General features: G+C 45.9%; 1 protein-coding gene across 3 annotated transcripts; it reads right to left on the bottom strand.

Annotated features, from left to right (window-relative positions):
• Nucleotides 1-114: 114 nt before the first annotated feature.
• FATE1 (fetal and adult testis expressed 1) lies at nucleotides 115-27,229 on the bottom strand. 3 transcript variants are annotated; one of them, XM_037059764.1, is made up of 9 exons: nucleotides 26,947-27,229; nucleotides 23,749-23,786; nucleotides 22,490-22,650; nucleotides 22,057-22,127; nucleotides 6,327-6,448; nucleotides 5,180-5,304; nucleotides 1,843-1,949; nucleotides 1,380-1,458; nucleotides 115-648 (listed from the first exon to the last, which is right to left on the bottom strand). In XM_037059764.1, exons 2-9 carry the CDS (start codon nucleotides 23,753-23,755, stop codon nucleotides 517-519), a joined length of 804 nt encoding a protein of 267 aa, XP_036915659.1. In that variant the 5' UTR covers nucleotides 23,756-23,786; nucleotides 26,947-27,229; the 3' UTR covers nucleotides 115-516. The 3 variants fall into 3 exon arrangements, with proteins under 3 accessions (XP_036915659.1, XP_036915658.1, XP_036915660.1); XM_037059763.1 differs by lacking the exon at nucleotides 26,947-27,229 and adding an exon at nucleotides 26,677-26,765; XM_037059765.1 differs by lacking the exons at nucleotides 22,490-22,650; nucleotides 26,947-27,229 and adding an exon at nucleotides 26,677-26,765.
• Between the last annotated feature and the right edge of the window lie 656 nt (nucleotides 27,230-27,885).

Raw genomic sequence — 27,885 nt, 5'->3', positions numbered from 1 at the left:
CTTTAAGGAGTGGGGGGTGGACAGTGGCACAGAGAAGGGAGAGGAAATCAGAGCCCCACATGAGTCATGGATTCAAGAAGCTCAGCTGCCAGGGTTTGCTGCTATCATGGAACTTTTATTGAGCATTTTCTCTGTGCAGAGCCCTGTGCACAACATGGAAGAAAACAGGAAGACACAGCCAAGACCTTGCCATATAGGATGGAACAGAAGAGATGAGATGGTCACCACGGAGTCCTGATGGATGGGCAGGAAGTACTTGACACTGATGTTACTGTGAGGCCCATATGCCCCACTCCTCAACCTCCAAAGGGCTGCATCTCAGCCCATTCGGATCTTCCTGCACCTCTCCAGCACCTAAGGCCTTCCACAGCAGGGGATCCGGCCAGAGTTGGAAAATGGCCCTACAGCTGCTGGTTGCTGCTGGGAGACAGAATGAGGAAGAGAAAGGGTGGTCCAAGGGAAGAAAAGAAAAGAAGAGGAAGAGAGAGCTCTTTCGGCAGGATGGCAGGTGAAGCATCACTGGCGCACCCACAGCCACAGGTTGGCAATACAGGCCGACAAAACCATGGTGAGGAACACAGCTTCCCTCTGGCGACTGATGGCTGCCTGGTCCTCCAGGGCACACAGACGCCCATTGATCTCACGCAGCTGCAGAGAGACCAAGAGCAGGCTGGTGAGCAAGGCTGTTCTGTGGAAGCCCACAGTCCACCAGTGAGAAAAAGTATGAAGTTAGAACAGGAAGGGGCTTTGGTGCCTTTTGGGAGGCCAAAGCACCTCTAGGTAAGAAGCAGCTGAGACTAGAGGCTTGGAGTGTGCTGGACTGCCTGTGTGGACAGGCCCAGCTGCCTTGTACCCTCCTCTAAGTGCATCGGATTGTCTGAATGAAGCCAGCCTTTCCCAGTTGTGAAGTGAGGAAGGACATTTTAATCCTGGGGAAGGCTGGCATAGGGGAACCTGCTGCAGAGGGGGCCACCAGGCCAATAGCTCTCCAGACCCACATCCATGCTCATGGTTGCTACAAATCTGCCCACCCAAGAGGACCCCTCTATCAGACCTCAGAGCCACTCTCTCTGCATAGATGCTTCCATCCTCTTATATTTCCTCTTAGTCATCCTTTTCTCTTCCCCTATTTCCTTCCCATATTTCAGGAGGGAGGCAGCCTTAAGGCTGGACAGCAAGATGGGACTCCACAGACATGGGGATTAAGAGGTAGGGGTAGGGAGACTGACCTCACTATAGATACTTAAGGATAAGATGAGTGGACTGATTGTGAAACTTTAAGGAGGATAGATCTAGCACTGTTGTAGCCCATCTGCTCCCAAAACACCATGATTCTGCCTCTACCCTCCAAGTGAGTCCTCAGCAGAGCAGACATTCACCTGTCTTCTCATGACTTTCATCTCCAGTCCATTTGGTTCTTCTGGGCCAATCTTTGCAATTATATCTGCTTCTGAGTTGCTGGGAAATCAGAAAACACAGTGAGTCACAGTTGCTGGTTGTCCCAGGCCAGACCTGACAGGAAGCACAGGAAGGCCATAAGAGCAAATGTGTAAGGTCAGGGGCCTCTGTGGACAGTGATTCTGTCAGCCTCCAGCCCTTCCCTATCTTGTTAAGTGGGTCCTGAGAGCCAGCCCAGCCCAGCTGCAGAAAACTGAGAGAACTAAAATGGGCAAGGGGCCAGGAGGGGCAGGGGCTGCAGAGAGGAGGCAACAGGACCCCAATAATCATGGCCAGCTGCTCACAAGCCCTTCCTGCCCAATCTGCTTCCCAGACCCTTTGGCCCACCCTGATCCCTCCCATAAAGCTCCTTTCCTCTTGCAGAGTTTCTAGGACCCATCTTACCACTCATAATGGGATCTCATGCCTTGGAAGCCACCAGGATATTCCTGGGGATGAACATCCCCATGGACTGGTTCTCTCGACATTCTGGGTATTGGCAGCTGAGTACCCTACGTAAAGGAATGGTCAAAGTAACTTTCTCATTTCTAGCTGAGAAATTTGGCTACCCCACACTTTGCCCAGGACTAGTGGTACACCTCTCCCCAATAGTCACGTGGTGTCTGATCCTCCAGAATCAGGCTGGAAGCTTCAGACCATTAGGGGAGCCTGGGAACCTCACAAGTTGGCTGCCTGCCACCACCCCACCCACACCATGATCCTCAGTAGCTCCTGGTCATCTAGGCTGCAGCAATGGAAAAGCAGTGATAGGGATCCCTATCCTGTGCCGGCACTGTCACATACAGACATCAGCTGACTCTCTGCAACCACTGATGAAGAATGAAAAAATCTCAGTTTTAGAGCCAAAGAAATTGACTGCTGGAGAGCTTATTATACTTCCTGAGGGTACATGGTAAGTGTCAGAACCTGGGATAGAAGCCTAACTACTAGGACACCACAGTCTCCTTGTCCTTCTCTGGGTGGGCCCAGCCATCCCCATGTCTTTCATTTCTGTCTGTGTGCTAATGACTCTCTGCAGTGGATGTCTCTGGCCTAGAGCTTTGGGACCAGAAGTATTTCATGAATTAAAGAGTCAGTGTGAGCTAGAGGAGCAGAACATGACTGACCCACCTGGGTTCGAATTTCAGCTCTGGGTTTCCAGTGCAAGATGAAATATCTCATAAGATGCTTAACACACACTTACAACATGCCAGGGACTATGTCATCCTCTGAATTCTTACCAATATCAAGTCATTAAATCCTCATTATGGCCCTTTGACACAGGCATTATTATCACCTCATTCTGAAAGATTGGAAAACTAAGACACAGAGAGACCAAATAACTTGTCTATATCATGTAACTAGTAAGAAGCAAAGCAGTATTTTGAATCCAGGACATTTTGTTTCAGAGGTTGTGCTCTTAACTATTACACTGTGATAACCTTCATACTTGACACTGCTTCCCCTTAAGATTCCATTAAGAAAAGAGTGAAGACAGTAAAATGATATAAGCCCATAAGAAGGAAGATAATGGTAGAGGCAACAGAGAATGAAAGAGCTCAGCAAGATTGTAGAGTTCAGAAAGTGCCAATAAGGAAGGCAAAAGTGAATGAAGTAAGCCTCATTGTGGCTCAGAAGTAGATGGAGAGCAGCTGAGGAGGGCCCCACCTGGCAGTGCCCTGGTTGTAATTTTGCATTATTTGCTATAATAATGCAAAATTTACCTTTCTCAAAAGTGCACACAGATACTGGTGTGAATTTTATTTTCTTTCCTTTTTTTCTTTTTTGGGGAACAGTATCACATAGTCACACTATTTTATTTTCTTCTTTCACTTTTTAAAAAATCCTCAAAAATAGCATTAAAAGGACAGTGGATGTCAAGAAGACTCCAGGACTACAAAGGGGAAAATTGATGGAAAATATCTCCTAGAACAATTTCCACACCATCCCCTTGATTTTTTTTAAAAGATTGGCATTAGAAGAACAAAGTTTTGTGAGAAATTTGAAGGCAAATAAGGGTGAGTGACTGGTAATTGGAGTTTGTTTTGTTGTGATCATATAGTTTGTTTTAACATCAATGTAATAAGAATTAATTTAACAACATCTATAATTCAATAACTTATTGTCGTCACCTATCATAATATAGGTCTAATTTCAAAAACAATTGTCTTTTTTTGGTTTTTAATTTTAGAAACCCTCTATTTAGAATTATATACATTATAAAGCACAAGAACTTTATATTAGGAAAATTGATTAATTGCAGGTAGTCCCAGCAGGAAGGGAAGGAGAAAGAGAGGGAGAGAAACATCAATGTGTGGTTGCCTCTCACACATCCCCCACTGAGGACCTAGCCAGCAACCCAGGCATGTGACCTGATTGGGAATTGAACCAGCGACCCTTTGGTTCGCAGGCCGGTGCACAATCCACTGAGACACACCAGCCAGGGCCCTGCTGTTAAGTAATTTTAAAAGTGTTATTTTTATCTTCATGTACTGTTTAAGGCATATCACATATTTCTCCCAAATCAGCAGAATAGTATCACTATATGTCTGTCTTTTCATGTTGTGGTTCTCCAGAGGCAGTAACAGTTCAATTTTTCACTCCAAAATAATGAATAAATAAATAGAATTGATAAATTTCTTAATTCTAAATGTCTATATTTATTTCTAAGGTTCATATAATAACTCTATTTTTAAGTGTAATTCTCTGTTCCTAGCAGGTAACCTTAATTAATCCAGGGGTTGAACCACTCCCACCACTTGCTCAGTTTTAGGGGCCTCAATGGCCTCCTAGATGGACCCTGACCTGTTTGTTGGAGCAGCTTAATTTGGGCTTCAGCATTTGGACAGACACAGGATGCCCACTCAATATTTCTGGCTTATTCTCATTCTCCGGAAGTCCCTGACCTGGGAACCCTGGAATTATTTCAGCATTTATCTTAATCCATTCCCTAGAACAGTCAGGTCTTTTTGCTCTCCAACCTTGTTGCCTCTCCACAGTAACCTTTGCAACAATATAACAACCATTTTTCTAACTTGCTCTCACCCACAAATGCAGCTAACAAAATTGGCTACAGAAGTATTGGGCTCAAGTGATTTCCTACAGCAAACAGGTCTTGACCCACTCCAAATCAGCAAGCAGCCTTTTCCTAGCATCTTTTCTACAATGTGGCCACCATTTTTTTCTTGAATACTCCTTCACCATGGTGAATGTAGCTTAAAGGATTGGCTACACAATTGTCAGATTCCATTGACTGGACTTCCTGACACCCAGGAAGTATAGGAACAACACTTGCCTTATCATTGTTCCAGCCCTGATATATATTTTTATTTAAATACACTTGTGTTTTAAAATATGTATATTTATATGTAGAAATATATTTATATATAACATAAAATATAAATTTTGAGATATAGCTATATTTAGATATATAGAGAGCAATACATACTTATTTATTTTTTAATAAAGGGAGGCATCATTTCACACACACTAAAGTTTTGCAGAATAAAGTATATATGTACCCCTCAAGGAATATGTGCTCCAGTCATTCTGGACTCTCAAGGTTAAACTCCCAGTCTACCAAAAGATGATTCTGACATCTTGCTGGACATCTCTGGCCTCATTTGCCTGCTTCCTCCTCCCCCCAAGTCAATGTTTCACTGTCATAAGGCTGGAGCCCCTGTAGCCAGTACTCCCAACCCCAACCCACCCACCATTTGCCAAGGGCCCCATAAAATATCACCTTCTTGGGTCGAGTGGCAGTCATATTCCAAACTGGTTGGCCTGCAGCAGAGCCAGCAGCTTTTGAACCCAACTTTTGTTGCCGCGGAGAGACATCCAGGGACCGGGATCCATGCTCTATTATTTCTGGGGAGAAGAACAAAGGCCCCAGGAACACCCATAAAGGTTTTAACAAAGCTTCCTGGGCACAGGACACACCAGAAAGAGATTGGGTCCCCAGACTTCTTATTGATAACTCAATACCCATTCACTGCTGTTAACTGCTGCCAATCCCAGACCTCAGTTTGTTCATATGTTCAAAAGATTGGCAAGTATTAAGTGGCCAAGCTCTGTGCTAAGTTACTGAGAACAGAGCAATGATCAATAGATAAAATTGTAGCAATCAAGAAACTGACAGGGTGTATAAAATGGAAAAACAGAAAACAATCCATCACTGTAAATTCAACTCAAGAGACATGTTTCCAAAATGATAAACACAGAGCAACATGACAGAAGGAAGGGGCCACTTTTAGAAAAGTCAGAAACAACATTGAGGCAGAGACCTGAACAAGAAAAATAGTCTAGCCATAAAAAATCTAGGGAAATGGCATTCCTGACAGAGGAAACAGCTTGCACAAGGGCTGTGAGGAAGAGCCAGTCTTGGGGTGTTATAAGGACAAACATAAAGTCAGCATGGAGTGTGGGTCAACATGTCACGACATGAAATATATAGAGGAGGGGACCTTGATCAGATCGTGTAGACATGATAAGAGTTTAGATTTCACTCTAAAGGACAGCAGAAGGCCAGGGTTAAAAGAGAGAATTGATCTGATTGATCTTATAAATTGAGCCCTCTGTATGTTTTGCAATACACACATGGTGACTTGGATGAAGGGGAGACCAAGGGACCACACATGTTGGTCTCACCCTCCTCCCTCATGGGCTACAAAATGTTCACATCAATCCCTTTCACCCCAGTTCCCTGTCACTCAAGCCACAAATACATGTATTTGCACACAATGGCACAAACAATCACACATAACCCATACCTGCATTCAAATACATACACACATATATATGAGTGTCTGTCCACCCTCTCACACACTTTCTCCAACACATGTGCACAGACACACACACTCAAGGAAAACTATGTTTCAGGGGATCCTCACCTGCTACCAGCAGGTGCTCTTGGCTTTGCCCGTGGCTTCCAGGAACCAGGTCGTCAGGCATGGACATTTCTATCTCCTCCTTGGTGCTAGGGAAGACTCCTGCCATCACAACCAGTTGTTCACTTGTAAGCTGTAGCCAAAGATGCACAGGAAGCAAAGCAGAGAGGAAAGCACTCAGAAAATTAGCTCTTTGAGGGATCAGAACTCAAGGTTAATATACTCTCTCATGAGGGTGGAGCCAGACTCCCATTTGGACTTATGCCTTGGACCAGCACCTTCTGTTCCTGCTGTATCTTGTTGGCAAGGTTCTTGGCCTTCTCCTCTGCTATTCTGTAAGCAACATAGGAGAGGAGATAAGGCTCAGAATCCTTGCCTTTGAGAACTCTGGCTACCAGATCATCTGATTTGGCCCCATTGGGGTGCATGTGGGCCCACCCTCCATCATTTCTAGAGAGAGACAGGGACTAACACAGGACCCCAGGGTCAGTCAGTGACCAAAGCAGTGATCCCAGGCCTGCTGTGGCCACTGCAAGCCCAGCTCTGAATAGAAGCATCCTCCAAATGCATCCTTTGCAAAGTATATCTTGCCTCCTCCATTCCAGAGATCCCGGGCAGAAGAGGTGGCCTTTAGAAGCCCTGAGTGAGCCTGTGAAGGAACAATGTGAACCAAAGGAAGGAAGAGCAGGAAAGGAGGGATCTGCCTATCAACACTAGAACCTCTAGGGTCCCCAGGCCCTGCACCCTCTGATCTAAGTCTAAGTTATTCCTGAACTTGCCTACTGATTAGACCATTCTGAGGTTTATGTGGCCACTTGACAAGCCTACAGTTCCCAGTCATTCCATCAGACACAAGTCTGGGTGTTGTTGTGAAGGTATCTTGTGGCTGTGGTCAATATTTGCAATCAGTGAACTTTAAGTAAAGACTACTAACCCTCAATAATGTGGGTGGGCCTCAATCAATCAGTTGGCAGACCCTAAGAAATTACCCAGAGAAGAAATTCTGTCTCAAGACTGCAGCATCAACCCCTGCTTAAGATTCCAGACTGCTGGTCTGCCCCACAAACTTTGGCTTTGCCTAGCTGCACAATGGCATGAGCCAATTCATTAAAATAAATCTATATACATACACATATGCATGTTTATCCATCCATCTTATTGGTTCCTTTTCTCTGAAGAATCCTGGCTGATATGACCACCAAAGGTTGTATGGACCAACCCTTGGGAACCCTCAGCTCTTAGTAACAGCTCCAGTGCCCCTAGGGGAAGAGGAGGCTTTTTGTAATAGGAAAGAAGGACAGCTGGGGGCAGGTGGGAGGAAAAGAAATAGAGGGCAGAGAAGAATGAAAGGAGGAAGGAAAAGGCAAAAGAAAATAAAGGGAGGGGCCAGGACTTCTTTAGGGAGGGTAGTGTAATTCTGGTTGCCTGCCCCCCTCCCTGGACCCACTTGTCCAGCTCTGGGACCAAGCTCTCTGGAGCAGAGCTGACACAGGCCCTGACAGCATTGCTGAGGGCCCCTGAAGAAGCCCTTCCCAGCTGCAGCAGAGCAGCTGCCATGAAATCTGAGCTTTCTGGAGGGCAGACACTTTAGGAGCAAAGAAATGTGCTCTGTGGGACTCAGGAGCTTGAGAAGCAGGAGCCAGTGGTTTCTGCCAGACCAGGGTTACCACACTGGTGAAATAAAAATACAGGATACCAATCGAATTTTTCAAATAAACAAAAAATAATTTCAAATAATTGTTTAGTGTAAGTATGCTCCAGGCAACATTTGGGACATACTTGCACTAAAAATTATTCATGGTTTACCTGGCATTCATATTAAACTGGATATCTTTTATATTTTACCTAGCAACCCTATGCCCTCAATTTAACCTTTCCTTTCTTGGGGCCTCAGTCTCCCCATTGGACGGTAGAGCTAACAATACTTTCCCTATAAGGTAGCTGGATTGGAAGAGCACTCAATCAACAGAGTCAAAATAGTGTGGACAGGTGTAGGCAGGGCTTTGCATTAGTAACCTCAGATCAGATTATCCTCTGACTGCCAACTGGCCTTGACCATTTGGGGATTCCTGATCACTGGTGCACTAGGCCAGGTACATGCAGAGGCACTATCCCCTGGTGGCAAAGGAACTCACTACCTAAAGCCAAGCAAAATGAATGGAGAGACTTCCCCACCAATCTCTCAATTCCATGTAGAAATCCTGGCATTTCACCTTGGGAACCAAAGATGGTTGTGCGATAGACAACAAAATTTGCATGCTGTTTTTTTCTCGGTCCTTCTTTATGGGGAAGATTTGGGTTGGAGAAGATTACGGACATAAGAGGTGAACTGCCACAGATTAGCACCCAGACAGTGCAGAGGATATGTGGCTTCTTTAAGGGTAGGCAGAGGAAGGGGGTTGGACTTGTCCTTAATATGTCTCTCTAGCATGCTAAACTTTTCCCTCCATCATAAATTCTCTTGAAATTACCCCCAAACTCTCATTCCAAACACTCTGAAAATCTCCCACTGCTTGATATGTTGGCCTCAGGGACTTGAAGGACTAAAGCATCCCTGGGTACAGAGAGATTTGCCAAGCTTTATGAGGGCCAAGAAGATGGCCCCATGGCCAAATATAAGTGATGGGCTGCTGATCCTAGACCCCAGTGGAAGACTCCCAGAGGAGAAGGCCATGAGACCCAAAACTCTTCCCTCAGAAGATTACATAGATATTTCTAGGGAGGTAGGAGCCCAGATAACATCTGGCTTAGATATATGTATATATGTTTGCAGTATTTTACACAAATGAGATCACACATTTGAGATACGTTCTGTTCTACAACTTACTTTTTAAAGTGAACTGTGTGCCCTGGGGGATCTCCCATGTCAGAACAAATGTAGCTCAGTCTTTTAAACATAGCACAGTATTTTTCCATGTTTACTGACCTGCACCCATTTGGGGTGTCTAGGGCTTCTAACTTTTCTTTTGAATAATGTTGCAGTAAGCATTACTTGGCCATGCTTCAGCACACATGGGTAAATGTTTTTGCAGAGCAGGTTCCTAGAAGAGGTATTGTGGGGTCCTAGGATACATGTTTTTGACAATTTTGACTGATATTACCAATGTCTCTTCTGAAGAGGCTTTACCAAGTGGGACCTCACCAAGGGGAAGAAAGTACTAGTTTCTTCACAGCCTTATCAAGATACTGTATTATGAAACTTTCTAAAAGGAATCATTATAATGGGTTAAAAATGATATCTATTGCATTGTTGCCTTAATTTATATTGCTTTAATTATGAATAAACCTGAACAATTTTTATATGTTTATCTAACTTCTTTGTTCCTTTTCTGTGACTTTTGTACTAAAGAGCTTGGATCTTTCTTAAAATAAGAGCTGTTTTATTAACAGGAAAAGATGGTGGGCAAAGGTTCTCCCCCTCCTCAAGTTAAGCATCTCTAAAGAAAATATGTCATCATTTTCCCTGGAGGTGATAGTGAACACAGAGCCTCCACTGGGGACCAGACAAACACAGTTAATTGCCTCCAATTTTGTGTTGAAATCTAAAAAGGATCCAGCCCCCCACAGAGCAGTTGTGAAGCAGAGGCAGATGTTACTTTCCTATCTGCCTGTCTGCCCTTGTCTTTAGTCTGTCTCTCTGTCTGCCACACAATGTGCCTCCACCAATGCCTTCCCACCACTGGCCTCTTCCAGCTACTTAATCAGCCGTGCACTCTACTCAGATTCTTGACTAGCTTGAAGTCTGGTGACCTGTGTGATACCTAGTCCCACCTCCCTTACAAGCAGCAGTGGGAGGTGGCAGGGAGCCAGGCCCAGGGTTAGTACATGTGGGAGTGGGTTCTAGCTCTTACACCATGTCATCTTAGGCAACTTGCTTCTCCTGCTCTGAACCTCAGATCCCCATCTTCACATGGGAGATTGAGCTAAAATACTGTTTCAAATTCTGTTTCTTGGTTTCAGGAAGATATGTTGAAGCTACCTGAACTTCAGGGAAGACTCTAGCCTCTTTTCTCCCAGATCCGTCCTGCCTTCCTCACTTTCTTATATTGGCATTCCTTGGAAGAGGGCATTCAAAGCCAATGGGTATGGAAATAAGTAGATAAAAAGTGGGATACATATATGCAATGAAATAATACTTGGCCATAAAAAAGAATAAAACCTTCCCATTTGTGATAGCATGGATGGACCTAGAAGGTATTATGCTAAGTGAAATAAGTCACTTAGAGAAAGACAAATGCCATATGACTTCACTTATATGTGCAAATCAAAGAACAAAATAAATGAACAAACAAAACAGAAATAGACTCATAGCAACAGAGAACAGACTAATGGTTGCCAGAGGGGAGGGGGGTTGGGGGACTGGGAGAAGAAGTTGAAGAGATTAAGTACAGATTGGCAGTTGCAGAATAGTCATAGGGATGTGAAGTACAGCATAGGGAATATAGTCAGTAATATAATAATATTGTATGATGCCAGGTGGGTGCTGGAAATATGGGGGAAATACTTTGTAAAGTATATGATTGTCTAACTACTATGCTGTACTCCTGAAATGAATACAAAATAATATTAAATGTAAATAAATAAATTTAAAAAGAAACAGGAAACCATTATCACATGCAATACTATTGGACTATAGCTCTACAAAACCCTTTAATTTCATTTTATCACACTTGAACTGCAGGTCATCAATAAACTGATTTTCAGGAAAGGAAGGACGGAAGGGAGGGAGGGAGGGAGGGAGGGAGGAAGGAAGGGAGAGAGGGAGGGGGTAAGGGAGAAAGAGAGAAAAAAAGAAAGGAAGCAAGGAAGGAAGGAAGGAAGGAAGAAAGAAAGAAAGAAAGAAAGAGAGAGAGAGAGAGAGAGAGAAAGAAAGAAAGAAAGAAAGAAAGAAAGAAAGAAAGAAAGAAAGAAAGAAAGAAAGAAAGAAAGAAAGAAAGAAGGAAAGAAAGAAAAGAAAGAAAAATTAAAGTCAATGGGTATGATTGTCTGCTGCCTTCTCTGCTCAGAGCCCTATCTCAGGCAGCTACAATCCCAAGCCCAAGCAAGCCCGATTTTGGCTGCAAACCCAGATCTTCTGGGAACTTCCTCTCCACTTAATAATAAAATGAACCTGTAAACAACTTTCCTTCCTGCACCTGGAAGCAGCTGGTACTGAGGTCATCTTTGGAGCCCCAGCCCCAGCCCCACCCCCACCTCTCCCCAGCCAGAGGGAAAGGGAAAGGGGGACTATCATAGCCTTGCATCTGTCATCCCTTTCCTTGAAGATACAGGAAGGACAGATCAAACTTCAGGGACTATAGCTAGCCTAGGAAAGGAGGATCACTTTGTGAGTTGAAAGAAGAAAATAAGTGGCAGAATCACTTGGGGTATCCCTTGGAACCCAGTCCCCATGGGAATAAGGCAACTATCAGGAGATTATAGGAAGCACTTTGATTTCCATGCATCTACTCCTCTCATACATTATGGCTGTCTTTAATCAAGAATGACTGAGTGCCAGACACTAGAGGTAAGGCTGAGGTCCCAGTCCTCCTGGAGCTCATGTTGTAGAGGGCATATAGAAACATATGGACAGTCAGAAAGTCCATGAGTCTATGGTGACAGTAGCATGGGTTGTTTTTGTGGTAGTCTTGCCCTTTATCCTGCCACACTGTGCCTCCTAGGGAGTTCGATGGTTCCCTAGAGCACTGTCAACCTAAGAGGGAGGGCCTGACCATTTTCCTTAGTGCTTTCAACCTTTGACTATTCGCCTCCAAAATAACTCACTTCTTCTCAAGTGGGCTCAGATTGGTAGAAGGCCTTCTCCAAGTTGGGTGGAAATATTGGTCATGCCCCCTGAACTCTAGTCCAGTCTGTAGTAGCAGCTCCAGCATAGATGGGTTAAAGACATTGATACAGAGCCACAGCCTTGGCTGACAAACCTGCAGGGCTGCTGAGATGCTGTATTCCTCTGGATTCCTTCAGATCAGCCCCTAAATTTTCCCACTGCTTGGATGGGCTGTCTGAATAAATCAGGTGGAGCTGCAGTGAGTTTAGGATCATTGTTCCTGGCTTATAATCCAATGGATAATTCAGAATGACCCTGCACATGGAGCTAAGAGCAGCAACAAATACCATAAAGGGGGTAGCTTGTCTCCTGCCTCATGGTATAGCCAGCTGATGTCCCTACTGCTCCTTCTTCTCTGCTAGTCCAAGAATCCCCCAAAAGACTGGAAGAAATTTTGGAAACCCAGAGGGGTTAATCACTTGTCTATTTGATCAACTTTGCTTCATGTACAAGGAATCTACCACTCAGCTGAAACCCCCAGGCCAAGGTCACCAAAGACCTCCTGGCACCTCAATCCAATGAATTGATTGTACTCTTCATCTTAGTTGACTTCTTGGAAGCATTTCACATCATTATCCTCTCTCTCCTTCTAGAAACACTTTCCACCCTTGGTTTCCAGAACTCCCCACTCCTACAGTTTTCCCCCTGCCTATCTGGTCTCCCCCCTGGCCTGTTGGGTCTACACCCAAGACTTCAGTTATTATCTTTATGGTAACTTAAGAGACTCTGGTATCTACTGCTTCAGCCTAGTCCTCCCCACTTGGTTCCCCTATGACACACTCCACACCACACACTCAGCATGTCCTCCCCAAACTGTTCCTCCTCCATTTAGATCCTTCCTGGTGAATTGTCCCACCTTCTAACTGACTGTATGATCCCCCAAATCTGAGAGTCATCTAGGACTCCTCCACACTCCCTTGGAATGTGATTAGTCACTATGGATGATTGTGTCCCATCTGTAATAATTAATTTTATGTGTCAACTTGACTGGGCCAAGAGGTGCCTAAATATTTACTAAAACATCATTTCTGGATGTGTCTGTGAGGTTACCTCTAGATAAGATCAACATTTAAATAAGTGGACTGAGTAAAACAGATGGCCTTCCTTAATGTGAGTAGACATTATACCCTCCATTAAGGTCATGAATAGAATAAAAAGGCAGCTAAAGAAGAAGTTTGTGTTCCCTTCTCTCTCTCTCTCTCTCTCTCTCTCTCTCTCTCTCTCTCTCTCTCTCTCTCCCTCCCTCCCTCCCTCTACCCCAAACACAGACTTTATTTATAAAACATCGTGTATTTATTCCTGCGTGTTTAAACTTCAGTCACCTTCAGAGTACTCTCCATTTGATGCAATACACCTATCAAGATGTTTTTTCCACTGCCCAAAACAGTTTTTGAACTTACTTATTTTGATGCCTTTTAGTGTTTCTGCTGGTTTTTTGTTTAACCACTTCCATATCGACAAAACGTTTCCCTCTTGAGGAAATTTTTCATCCAGGTAAACAAAAAACAAGTTGCTTGGGGTGAGATTGCATGAATAGGGAAGGAGGGGGCACGGGGCTCATCCTTTTTTGGTCACAAACTGCTGAACACTCAGTGCACTACGTGGAAGTGTGCTTGTAAATCACTCATCATGAAATGGACAATCACATTGAAAGAGTCTTCAAAAAAATTCACTGAAGCCCAGTGCAGCCTCTCACAACGACACCAGCTGCTACACTGATACTGATAAGTTCCTAGAAAATTCACCTAGCAGGGGAAGCCTCTACTACCAAGGGCCTGCTCTGCAGAAGATAATTCCGAGTTTTGGGGGGGTCCCTCTTCATATATATCTTCCTGACTACTTAAACTGGAACATTAGTCTTCCCTCTCTGAAGTTGAACTTACACCATTGGTTCTGTAATTCTCAGGTCTTTGGACTCTGACTGAAACTCCACCGCTGGTTTTGTGAGTCTCCAGCTTGCAGAGGGCAGATTGTGGGACTTTTCAGCCTCTATAATTGCAATCGCACTAACCAGTTCCTTAAAATAAATTAATATCTTTATAGATAGGATAGGTAGATGAACAGATACACAGTTGAATCATGAACAACACAGGATTTGTAGTGCTCAACTCTGCATAGTTGAAAATGCACATATGACATTTGACTCACAAAATATTTAACTACAGTTCCTTGGTACCCGCTGGGGATTGGTTTCAGGACTGCCCCCTGCAATGTGCAAATATCAAAATCCTTGAATGCTCAAGTCCCTTATATAAAATGGCATAGAACAATGCATACAGTCAGCCCTACATATCCTCGGATATCCAGAAACAAATAAAAAATACTGTTTTTGATCTGAGGTTGGTTGAATCTGTGGATACAAAACCTGGGGATGTGGAGGGCTGACTGCATATTTGTTGAAAACATACTGTGTATATGTGGGCCCGCACAGTTCAAACCTGTGTTGTTCAAGGGTCAACTTCAAATAGATATATCCATATAACTCTATCATATATATATATATATATATATATATATATATATATATATATCCTTATTTATTTATTTACTTCTATATTGATTCTGCATCTCTGAATAACCCCAATACAACCTCCTAAATAGATAATTGAGTATGTGAGCAAAAATCTTCTTAAGAGTCTACTTCACTCTGTGTATTCTGTTACCAACATAGCCAATCCTATCACTATCTCTTGCTTGAATGACTACAACAGCCTTCTACCTTATCTCTCTGATCCCATCATGATCCCCTGTAGTCCATTCTTCACATAGTGGTTATAGAGAGACTGTTTTAAACATAACGGGCCTGGCCATGCCATCATACTCTTTAAAGCACTCTTCAGTGGCTTCCATTATCACTAAAATAGAGACTACAGCTGTGAGTGTGGCCTAGGGAGCTCTGCATGAGCTTCCCTCTACATTTCTGATTTCATCTTGCACAAGTCTTTCTACTTATGCTACCCTTAAGTAGCATAAGTAGAAGGGTAAAGGCTTCTTCTGTTTTCTTAAAAACATGATGGCCTTACTGGACTCCAGGCCTCTTCATGAGCTTCTCCTTTTCCTGGTTTGTCTTCTATGCTCTTTGCCTAACTTATTTCTATTCATCCTTGAGCCTTTAAATTGAGCATAGCTTCCTCAGGGTGGCTTTCTTTGGCAGTCTCCATTCCAAGCATAGCTCATGGATTCTCCCCAATGTCCTTCTGTCCCTTCACTCCATGAAGTCTCTGGACAACTGCTATAAGAATGTAGCAGTGGGGAAAGGATGAGAACAGAGATCCCAACTTTCCAAGCCACAGCCCTGAATCACAGTCTCTGGACCTCATCCAATTCCCCTTGTCTTCTCCAGCAGGGACTGAGAGAAATGATGAAGAAAGACTATCTCTTCACCATCACTTCTTTAAGTACTTTTCTGTTCCTAACTTTCCCTCACTGTTTACAAGCAATCTAACTACCTTTGCCCTAGAATCTATGGTCTTATTATATAGCCAGCGGATAAGAAATGGAGGCTGAGTTCCTTGGATAGTACCCCAAGGGGAACTTGAAGCCTGAGACCTCCCTCATGAGTTACCTTCCTTGTGTAGACTAGGCTGGGACCCTAAGTCGCTGCCTAGAATGCTTGTTTCTGCAAATAGCCTGAAGTTCCAAGCCCATGTGTGTGCTGGAGTCTACTTATAGAGTCTTCACTTCACTTCCCAGCATCTCCAGAATATTGACATCACTCAACAAGCCAGACTGTCATAAGAATGGAACTAAATGCCTCTGGCTGTCACTCCTGGCATTTAGCCTCTACATTAAACCCTTAAAGGAGGCCCTGAACTTTATTGCTATCGTTTCATCACTGCCATGGCTTTTCCTATTAAAGAATAGATTACTTTCATCACTGGGAATTGGCACAACTTGTGCCAGAGATGTTTCATAGCCATATCTCATTCCACACAGCAGCTAAGAGTGTTCGGAGCTAACACTACACTTCTGCCAAAGAAGAGGTTAGGACGTCATTGCCTTCTGAATAGTCTCTGACTCTCCCCATCCTCAAAATTCAGAAAGCTGATCCAGGGTAAAGTCTGAGTATCATGCACCATCTACAAAGGACACAAGAAAAAATCTTCCCTCCAGTTTCTCCCCCAGCTCTGAAATGAAGTAGGCATCCTTCTAGCAAGGGACACCTCTGTTAGTAACCAGGGATCAGGTGACAGGGAAGTTGCTGATGTAATTTGTGCCAGATCTTACTAAATTCATCCCAGGGTGTGGGTCAGGAGGTCATCTTACACACATGGGGACAAATATTAGGATCCAGGGCATCTCTGCTTTCTGCTCCCAAACTGGTTTGGGATGTTTCCTTATCTATAGTCTGACTTCTGGAAAAAACAGTTGAGCCCACAATCATCCATGCCCCATGGAAGTCTGGGAATCCAAAATAGATAAGGACAGGACACAAGTGAATAGCATTTGTTCTTTATTGTTATTCATTATCCTACTGTTCAGGAAGAGACAAAATTTAACAGCTAAACTCAATAATTACAATGTGTGGGAGATCAGACTCATTTGTTGCCCCCAGGCTCCAGTGAAATCCTGACCTATTACTGAATGTACAGATTCCCCAGCTGACATGGGTCAACACATGAATATGAACAGTTTAAAGTGATAACAAAATCAATCAATTCCACAGTAATCATGTCTAATAAGCTCAGTTGTCCACTATCACAAATTCACAATCACAGAGTGAAATAGCAGGTGTGTTTGGGCCTGGGAAAGTGGCACCCATAAGGGGAGAAGGATTTGAAGGCAAAAGCAGCTGTGGGATTTGTCTCAATCTTGAATATCTTGTTAATGCTGGGGCCGGGGTCAGGAGAAGGGCAGGCACTGTTCAATGGGCAGATATTTAAGTACAGTGGAACAACTGTTGACGCATTGAGCCCAAGGGGGTATGCTGTTTGGATATCTTTGTCAGAGAAATTCTTAGAAAAGAGAGTCTCATCACCTCACAGCCTGTAAAAGTAAAAGCTTCCTACATTTGAATATTTGGGGGCAAATAATAGGAGTGTCCAGTCTAATAGCAAAACATGTGCTTTACAGAATATTTAGCAAGATACACAGTTTATGATTTTAAATTGCAGTCCAGTTCACAAACTATATTATTCCTAGGGTATATAAAGGAATAGAATGAAAACCTGTAATACCCAACACCCCACAATGGAGAGAGGAGAGATCGTCCAGTACAGAAAAAGCCTTACATGTAAGAATTGCTGAACACCAAAGCTGAAGGCACGGTGCAGGGATCCTTAATATCTTGAGCCTTTTACATGAAAAAGGTGTTCATTTTATACTAGATCCCTTTTACACATATGACCCTGAAAATTGAGTAAAGGAAAGGGTATTTCAAATACTTCTACAGAGGAAGAATCACAGACACTGTGAATTACATTAAGTTGTGATTTTCTTTAAGTTCTGAATTAGTGGGCCTCAAGTTAATGGGCTTTCACCATAGTTGCAGGCAGTCTGATTACAGTACTTTTAAATTAGCTAATTATACTAATTAGTACAAGGGGAGTGCAGTGGGGAGGATGTGCTTGTTTCTGAATCAGCACGATCCTGAAATGGAGCTTCATTACTAATCTAGCTGAAAATCACCCTACACTAGAAGCTCTGCTGCCCAGCTTTACATCTTGTCCTTGAATGTGAGGGCACACACATGACACATAGCGCAAGTATATATTCCTTAAAAAAAAACAAAGCACAGGTGAGTAAGAGTCTCTCTCAATTATCTCTCTGGGATAAAAGAACAATCTAGAGGCAGTGTTGTTTATTTCTTCTTCTCGTGGGATGCTATTTGGTTGTCAAAAGATCAAACTGCAGCCAGCCAGAGAGAAACCATCTGGCTCCAAATCCTTAACAGACACTTTCTTGTCCTGAATTCCTCATAGTCAGGCTACCAAAAAGACAATGTCAAACAATTCAGGCAAATTCCTGTTTTTCAAAGCACCCTAAGGAATTCACACTAATGGCAGTGGGATTGGCAAGTAGAAGTAGAGGCCCCTGGCCTCCATTTGCTCTATGTTGCATTTCCATCGACTAGGGCATAATACTGATGCTATGTACCCACACTGGACACCTGTGCACTCCACTCTTTCTCTTGTGCTTTCATTTTGAAAACCCTGGATGATAGGGAGCAGCAGGGGAGGGGTAATATTGGGATTCTTTTTTTAAAACCTCTTAGAAAGTTTTTGGTTGAGAATGAATGATAGTCATATTTCAAGGATTTTTAAGCCTTTTCTATTTTAATAAAAAATATCTACATCACTAGCCCCACCATTACCAAAGTCAATAGTCACATATCTTCCAACCAAGAACAACAACAAAAAAGTCTCAGGAGCACTCAGAATTCCTTCAGCTGCTGATACCTACAGAACAGAATCAAGGACAAGGGCACTGAATATAAAGGGTGTGTGAGTTAGGGTCCCAGCAGGCAGAGGCCCCCAGGATGGAGCTGCTTTGTCTTTTTCAAAGCCTTTTGTTGGAGAGTGGTGAAAGATAGCAACATTAGGGGGCTCTGACAGCAAATCTCACCTTTCCTCACTCAGGGATCTGTCATCAGGCTGCCCAGCCCCAGGAGGGAACAATCTTCCCTTCAGATGGGAATCCTCCTTCCTGGTACAAGTACAGCCACACACCAGCTATTGTTTCAGATAAGCATGTGAGAAAAGGCAATGTGCACAAGTGTATACATACCTACACACCCAAGTCCAAAAACAACAAAAATGTGGCTACTGTAGCATTAGCATTGTATCAAGTCAACATTCATACAAAGACAGAGTTTGAAAGATATGTACAGAGCATTCACATAAGCCAAATGTGCACCACAAAAAATAATGACCATTGTGAACTATGCAATCTTTTTCTACAATATACTGGGTGGGGGGGGGAAGATCCCAGAGACCACGGTGGCAACCCCACCCAAAAGAGTGCTGCAAAGCACCTGAACCAGAGAGCACAGGGTCTTATGGAGCTGCCTCTCAGTGGGCTCTCCCTACAGGCTTGTGCTCAGTGCCTGAAGGACATGTGCCACCCTCCATTGGGCCAGGTTCCTGCCTCCAGATCTATTCTGTCTCCACCCAGCTGCAAACTACCTGGCAGCTCTTCAAGGAAGGGCTCAACAGTTGTCAGAGGCAGCAGGTACTCCTCGGCTCTGGTCAATGGGGCCCATGCCCGGCTTCCTGCTCAGTGGAGAGGAGACACCTAGGGGGAAGTGTCTTTTCCCAGATCACACACAGGCACTTGCCTGAGGAAACGCTGGAAGAGCAGGGGCTAGTTCAGAAGTTTCAGGCTGCCCCATATCCTCCAACATGGCCAAATAAGATTGACTTCAGCCTCCATTATGGAAAAAGCAGGGGCTTTCTAGGCCCCCCCAAAAAAATGCCTTCATGAGGAAGGGTAAGAGTATAGAGCTAGAGACCAAGAGGGAGGAAAAGAGGAAGGAAGGAAAGTTGGAATGCCACCCAGTCAGCACCTCTGGCATCAGGGAAGCTCTCAAGGAAGGGGGAAGGGGACAGGAAGTGTCAACTGGCAGGAGACTGACTCCCCAGACTGATACTAAACATATATGAAAGCCTCCACTAACACTGGTCCCCTATAACCTACACATTTCTAGAAGAATCTTCCTAAGGGCAAACCTTCTGCACAGACATTAGCTTAATCAGCCTACAAATAGGCCTGTGAGGTAGGGGGAAGGGTGGAAAACCCCAGCCATAGGTTCAAGTTGTCCAAGCTGGTGGCCTCACTGGGATAAGAACACAAGCCTCCTGATTTGAAGCACGTCTCAGGGCAAGGGTCCAGGACTAAAGGGACCTCCAGATGTCATCTGTAGCTACAAGGAAGGGCTGCATTCAAACAAGAAGTCCTGATGATTGCCTTGGAGGGAAGCTTGTCTTCTCAGTAGGTTTTAAACTGCTGTCATTGCCAAGAGACCCTGGCTGTGCACTCTTTTGGGCTCCACAAAAATTTGCTACATATTTAAAAGCACCGCAGAGGAAAAATGGTTTGGCACCGAGGCCAGGAGGATAGAGATGGAAAGGTGGGGGACATGGCGTCAACAGTCTTTTGTTTGGTAACTAACAGTTAAAGACAGGTCACCTGTGCCCCAATGCTGTCCAAAAACTCACTGAAATGGAAAGAAACAGCTCCTGGGACACAGGAAGGGGTTACTAAAAATGGACCAGCACCTTGCAATGACAGGGCTAATCCTGGATGGGCCTTCTACCCCAGATTATGGGCTTCCCTATCTCCCTTGCAAAGAAATTTCTGAAAAGGAACACTTTAGGATCTTCTCCCCAGAAGGACACCATTGTTAAGGAGAAATGAGCCATCTAAAACTCAAGTTCAACTCAACACATGTACTCATGAAAAGGGAAGTATCCCAAAAGTTTAAAACCAGAGAGCACAGTGCTGAGGAGGCCAAGTTCACAAGTTTAATCGTGCTATGGGCCAATCAATCTCATGAGGAGAAAACTTCAACTCTCTGCCCCAACCTGTACACCAACCATTCAGAGGCCATGGACTCTGTAGGCACAGTTAGCCATATAGGTTTTCCCATGGTTATGATTGGGCTCATGCCAGTGGGCAGCAGTTTTAGCACAACCAGTACACATGTCTGGAGAGTCAAGGCCTGGGAGAGGCTAAACACACCAGAGCCAGAGCTGCCACTCCAGGATGGCAAAATTCAATCTGGAGGAGGCAGTTCTGCTAAGTATGTCCCTGCTGCTCACCCTTTATACACCCTGTCCTCCTCCAGGTTGCTCTAGATATTCCTGTTAACCTGGTCAGGAGGGTGGGGTTGGGCATTGGGGAGAGAAGTATCACAAATCTGTGAAGTTGATTTCCCTTGGCCCCCTATAGATAGCCTAGGTTATAGTGTCATATTTTATTATGTTCATTATTTATTTGTTTGTTACAATTCTTTTTGGTTTTTGTTCAGTACTATTTCTGTCCTCAAACTGAAGCCAGGACAGTAAGCACAGGACTGTTGAGGGGAAAGGGTGCTAAAATGCTGTCCTCTCTTCCTCATCTCTGTGGCCTAGGCTTCCAGACACAGACAGGTCTCCAGTCAGCTGCTTGGCCCTGGGGTCCAAAGCTATGCACATTCTGGCCATAGTTAACTCCATGGGGTGATTCCTTTGGCATAAGAGAAACCAGTCACTGACAGGAGGACAGAATGGTGGGGCATGGTGGCTTCTGGAAGAGCTGGGCTCTCTAGCCTGTGGCTCCTTCCAGGGGTATGCATGTTCCCTACCCCCCTACACCTGTCTCTGACAACTGACTTCCTACAAATCCACAGTTAGGAAATTATTTGGCAACAAGGAGGCTAAGGCTGTTTTGTGGTGGCACAGTTTTTAAAAAGTTAAAAAGAAAATAGGAGAACCCTGAAAGAAGCTTTCATACCAGATAGGACACAAGTCCCACTACTTGTCTGAGTCAGGGTTGGCAGCCACTATCTCTTCATACTTTGGGGGTGGGTCGCTGTAAGAGACACTTGCCTCCTCACTGCTGCTCTCCTGGGGTGCAGTCACCTCCTCATAGGATGGGGGGGGAGTGGCACTGGATAGTCTGGAGAGAGAGAGCTCAGGAAGGTAGAGGGTGCTCTCAAGGCGGACTGTAGTTCTGCCCCCTCGACCATGCCCCAGCACCATCTGCGGGTTGCTCCCTGCCTCTCGGTGCCCAGAGGACTCCCCTTGGTTATGTGCAGTGCCCCTGTACACCATGACCCGGGGCAGGCTGTGCCCAGCGCGACTGGCTAGGTACCGGTTCTGAGCATATGAGGGGTGATGACGGGTGGCTTTCTGCAGCTGGCACCTCCAGATGATGAACAAGGCAATAACAACCAGCAACGCCACCCCCAGAAGAGGCACCACCACATACATAGCATCTGAGCTCTGTGCAGGGTCTCGGACTGAGTAGACTGCATTCGGGTACCCCTTCCAGAACTCCATCTGCAAAAGAAAAAGGGCCACTTACACTTATACACAAGTGCTCATGCCCCAGATGGACCTCAGAGACCTTCTGCAAGGCTGCTTCCCATCTCACCCCATCTGACTTGGCTCTAAGAGCTATCAGAGAGGCTATGGAATGCACCAAGGACAAAGAGCAACATGCTCAAGTGAGCAGACCCCCAGAGTCAGACAGATGGGACTCTAAAGACATGTTGTCTGTTCTTCTATGGTCCCGACAGCCTTGCCTTGGACTGGGATGGCTTTCCTTCATTGCTTCTGATTCATCTGAGGCACCTGGGCCTGCTCTTGTTATTCCTGAGGCTATTTCTGCTCCCAGAACCCAGCCACAGGGCAGTACATGCCGTTTTCTCTTTGTCCTCAAACACCTCCTTGACTTCCTCGTAGCTGCAGATCTCCTCCATGCACTCCCGCTCGATGGTACCCTGGCGCAGCTCCTCCAGGAACTCATTGGCACGAGGGAACCGTTTCAGGACCGAATGGGCATTCTTGGCCTCCAGAAACACTGAGAAGAAAGTTGTACTGAGGCCTGGAATGAGGAGGTGCCCAGTGGCTCCTTCAAACCAGACTCAGCCCAGGCACAGAAGCACAATCATGGAGGGAAGCAAGGCAAAGCCAGCTGGCTAGCCAGCACCCCAGACATGGCTGGCTTTTAGTAACAGGGGTGGAATGGCTGACTTTCTGTGATGCCATGATGTATCTGCCTGGAACACCATGGACCCAACAAGACTCAGGTCCCTGGTGCTATGGAGGAAAATGGGGAGTGCATGTTTTGTAGAAATGACAGACATGAAGGATTTTCAGTATTGTAGTCATCAGTGAAAAAATACCTAGTATATCCTGCCCCATGTCAAAATGAGAAAATCAAAGCCTTTATCATGAAAGTTTATTCTTCTTTGAGGCTGATGCTGGTGACCAATACAAAATAGCATCATAAGACTCTATCAGGGTGGCTTTCCTCCACCTGAATGACCACCCATGCCATCAGATTACCTGGCATTAATAGCCTTGCCTAAAACAGTCTAGCAGAAACCCAGGCAGGGGTAAACCAGAGGACTGAATGTTCAAGAACCTGGGAAGAAGGTAACATGCTTCATAGGGAGAACCTAAGCCTTTATTGACTGTGCACAGATGCCTCCTGGAAAAATGTCATTCAGTGGTAGCCATATCTGCTTATTCCAAAGAGAGAAACCCAGCTACAGTTGAGCTTACTGGCGTAATATGAGCAATGCACCTCCATAAGACTGACCTGAGACTTTTGAGAATATAAGAGGTAACATCTATTCCTGATTTTCCTCTAGAGATTAAGACTTCCTAGTTCTCATGTCAACTAGTCCCTCTCATGCTCAGACAGGTGGGACTTTGCCAGCAGGTAGGCACCCTTCTCCAGGACTCAGGGCTTACCATATTAGTCTTTCACAGTGGCCTGGGTAGGTGCACATCTCCAGGTGAGCATATGCTCCAGAAAAGCTAATGGGACAGGGACCACAGGGACACCCTGGGGCAAAGAAAGCTAGGAAGGACTTGAAAGGCAGATATGCACTTTTCCCATGAGCCCTTAGGCATGGTGCTTGCAACTTGGCCTAGGATCAGAAAAACTCACCTGCCATAGTGCTCCCTCAGATGCAGCCTCTCACTTGCCTGGCAAAGGAGAAAAACAGAGGCACAGTGAAATCACACCCCAGAACCTATAGGGCACCCTCTTGGCCCTAGAATGTGAACCATATCCCCACTGGCTTGGTCAAAAGTCAAAGCACTACCTTATGAGGCATAGCACTCTCTATACAGCCACTCATAGCCCTGTTGCTTCCCATTCTACCCTGAGCTCTCCTCCAGAGCTGCCCGAGGTCCTGCAGGGTCCAAAGCAAACCTTATAGTTCTTTTCCCCAAGAATATTCTGAGAGTCTAGAAGACCTAGACCTTGAGGTTTTTTTTTTTAAAGTAACCCTGGCTGGTGTAGCTCAGTGGACTGAGTGCGGGCCTGCGAACCAAATGACCACGGTTCGATTCCCAGTCAGGGTACATGCCTGGGTTGCAGGCCAGTTCCCAGCAGGGAATGCACAAGAGGCAACATACATTGATGTTTCTCTCCTTCTCTCCTTCCCTTCCCCTCTAAAGATAAATAAATAAAATCTTTAAAAAATAAAAATTAAAAAATTAAAAAGTATACCTCCTACAGGCTGAGGTTCCTCCTTTGCTTCCTTTAAGGAATCTGTGCACTTTTTAGTTGGAAAGGACCTCGGAGATACTGGGACTTAGGCAAGGCCTAGCAAATCAACAGCGATAGACAGATGGCCTACTTTTATTCAAAATGGCAAGTCCCAGATACCTCTAATGACAAGCACATTCCTTGAAGACAGACAGCACATATTTAAGAAGCAGTCCCTGGCAAAGCTTACCATGGCAACAATAACCATCTCAAAAACGACCGGCTACATTCATTTTCACCGGACATGGTGGTAAGGATCTCCTGAAACTAGTCATCTCTCCTCTTTTTGCATTAAAGAAAACTGCAGCAGAGTACCAAGACATCAACTGATGTGATCAAAACTGAGATGCTAACTCAATGCAAGTGTTGCCTCTGATGTGAGCTATTGTCTGAAAACTTTGCTCCTGCAGAAATTATCCAGCCAGTATGTTAACCCCAGTCATAGCACACTGTTCCCTGCAATACATACTCCCATTCACACACATATTCCAGAGCACTGGCCAAGCTGTCCACATCTGGGAGCAATCACCTCACTGCTCCCCTCCCCAAGTAGAAGCTCTGGTTTTATGATTAACTGAATGCAGGACATGTGAATGGTGCAACCCATTGTGCTACCCTTTGCCTAGGCTGCCAGGAAGTTCAGCATTAACACTGACCATCAAATACAAACACCTTGGACGCCCAGCTGTTAAGCACATATGTTTCTCCCCTATGGCATGATATACACTTTTTAATTTTTGTTTTCAGAGTCCTAAGTATACTTAAAATATATTTTCTAATTCTTTTGGCAAACAGGTAGGATACAAATCACAAGCAAAACTAAAGCTAAGGAAAAACAATAAATCTAACATCCATCTATGGAAACACCATGTCAAAAGAGCTTTTCTCTTTTAAATCCCGGAACAATCCCACCCAAAACTACCAACACGTGAATCTGCCAATGGATAGGCCAGCTATTGTAAAAAAAAAAAAGTTGACCTCAATGTTTATGAGAGTGAAGGTGGACTATTATCTCTAAATTCTGCTTCCATTGTAGATCTCTGAAGTTCCCCTAGAGCCAGCTCTGGTCATGTGACCAAGGTGTGGGTCTAGCATGCCTAACAGCAAGATTTTTGATTGAAGAAAAATGGAGCCTTTATGCCAGGGTTTGAAAAGAATGAGTAGAGATTTTGCTAATAAGTGAAGACAAAAGAATATGTTTCATTGCTTATCAAAGAGAGCTGCAACTTTAAAAAAAATTATGTGCAAAAATTACATAACTGCTTACATATAGCCACCTTTGCCCCCAAACACTTGACTTCGGTATGTGCACACCCACACATCTCACATTCCAAAATATGTGCTATCCTGACACCTGCAAAAGTCATTAGGTCATTTTTAAGCTTCAAACAAGCCAGGAACTACCCCAAGCAGCTCACAGGGCATAACCCCACTCCATTAACAATTCTGTAGTCAAAGAACTGTCACAGCTGCTGCTGCTGCTGCTGCTGCTGCTGCTGCTGCTGCTGCTGCTGCTATGAGGCCCCCTCCCCCTCCTTCTCCCAAATGTAGTGCTTCTTTTCCCCCATAAATACACCATCGATAAGCTGTTACTATGGCAACAGTGCGGAAGCGTGAGGACTCCATCACAGAAAATGCTGCAGCAGTCATGCATGTATATGTTCCTCCTGCCCCTGGTGAATACTGTAAGGCTGATTGTAGGCCAGAGAAATTTTTAACCCACTCTCCACAGGAAGACAGCTGAATCCTGAAGGCCTGGGAAGGAAGGCCATCACAGAGACCTTCCTTAACCCCACCCCAGGCTTCTGAATCATAGTGCTCTGGGACATGGCTCCCAAAGACCCTCGCATGGAGACTGGTGACCATCAGACCTCAAGTCCCAAGATATGGCCTCCAAATCACTTCTCCCAATCCAAGCCCTTTTAATTTCCCTCACTTAGAACTGATTAGTAGGAAAGCTCCTATGGTCTCCAAATCTTATGACTCATCAACCCACCCAGTGACTCAGAACTCTCAAATTATGCTCCAACTGAACCTCTGGACCCTCCCAACGGAAACTCTGGACCCTTCTTGTTCCCTTCCACTTATGCCAGTCCTCAAAGTGCCTGTCTTCGCCCTCCATAGCAAGCCACCAGCGTCCTGCCCACGAACTCCTTCTTCTGGCCCAGCAACACTCTTCTCATGGGTATGTTCCAGATCCCCAACGCCTTGTCCCGGCCAGGCCTCCAGATCCTCCCCCAGTAGCGCCCTGCGCCCAGTTCAGTGGTCCTGGACACCGAACTGTGCCTTCTGGGCTGAGGCGCCCAACCCAAACAGCCTCACCGTTTTCCGGGCCCAGGAGGCGGCCACCCTGTTCGCGCACGTAGCCCGCCACCTCGCTGCTGCGCCTTTTCCAGCAGGGCCCCTGTCCCCGCCCACCTGCTCCCCGTCGGCTAAGCCCCCCGGCCCGGCCCAGCCTCCTCCTCTCTTCCTCACCGCCCCGCTGCCCTCCCGCCGCCCCGGGTGCCCCGGTGCCTCCCAGGCTGGAGGTCGAAGTGCGCCTGGAGCTCCCGCCCTTCGCAGCCGGGAGCCCAGGCCTGTTACCGTAATTACCTCGGTACCCCCCTGCCCTGCTCTCCTTTAGGGGCTCCGCCGTTGCCCGCCCCCCAACACCCCGCCGCACCAAGTCTGGCCTCACGCCCCGCGCCTGGCGCGCCACCTTCGAGCGCCACGACCACCGTGACCTGATTGCCAGGCCGCGATCGTCGCGCCGCACCGCGCACCGGGCAGACAGGCAGAGGATAGGAGAAGGAGTGGGGGCGATGAGAACGCTCCAAGCAGGGTAGGGAGGGCTGGTGGGTGAGCTGGGCCAGAGGGGCGGCGGCGCGCACCAAGCACAGCGCGCCCGCGCCCCACTCCACCAGCGCCGCCCCTGCCCCCGCCCGTGCAGCCCGGGGTGGTGGGGGCGGGGCCTGGCCCGCTGGCCGGGGGAGCGCCAGGGACCCTTAGCCAAAGGCGCGGGTTCCAGTCCTGCTCCCAGGTGCAGGTACTAGGAAACCCAGGCGACACTGCAGGCTCCAGCGGCTGAGTCCAAGGCCCACACATCAGGTATCCCTGCACAGCCCAGCCCCACCCCACAACTGTCCCCCATTGTGGCTCACCTGTCATTTCGGCCAGCCTGCCTCCCATTGCCAGCGAAAAAAAGAGGGGCATGGGACAACAGCCTGGGTCCGCCTTGCCAGGGCTCCAACGGGCCCCTCAGAAAAAAGGCCAGGTCGAGGCCGCCTTCCACCAATGACTGGATGACCTTGGCTTCTTCTCTTATACTCTCCCCACCCTGCCCGGTGATGGCCAGCTTCTCTCTGTCAAATCCGGGAAATGGGAGGGATACTGCAATGGGACTGCAGCGGAAACTGGTTTGGAAAACTCGCCAGGTGCAGAAAGGGGAGAAGAAGGAATCTCCTGGGCCTGCAAGGGGAGTGCTGGGTGGGTGGGGGAGTGGGGGCACTCAGGAGACAGCACTGTGGGAAGTTCAGCATGACAGGACAAGAC

This window comes from Sturnira hondurensis, unplaced genomic scaffold (genome assembly GCF_014824575.4).
Source record: "Sturnira hondurensis isolate 20B ecotype Veracruz unplaced genomic scaffold, ASM1482457v3 Scaffold0011291, whole genome shotgun sequence".
In the NCBI taxonomy this organism is placed as follows: Eukaryota; Metazoa; Chordata; class Mammalia; order Chiroptera; family Phyllostomidae; genus Sturnira; species Sturnira hondurensis.
Note: the sequence above shows the minus strand (reverse complement) of the source record. Positions and strands in the feature narration are given on the sequence as shown.

Coding starts and splice junctions, on each gene's coding strand:
- FATE1 (XM_037059764.1), bottom strand. Junction 22,128..22,489: donor TTGAGGACAAAGAGAAAACG/GCATGTACTGCC, acceptor TTTCTTTTGCAG/ATGGAGTTCTGGAAGGGGTA. Junction 649..1,379: donor TGAAAGTCATGAGAAGACAG/GTGAATGTCTGC, acceptor GTCTCTCTGCAG/CTGCGTGAGATCAATGGGCG.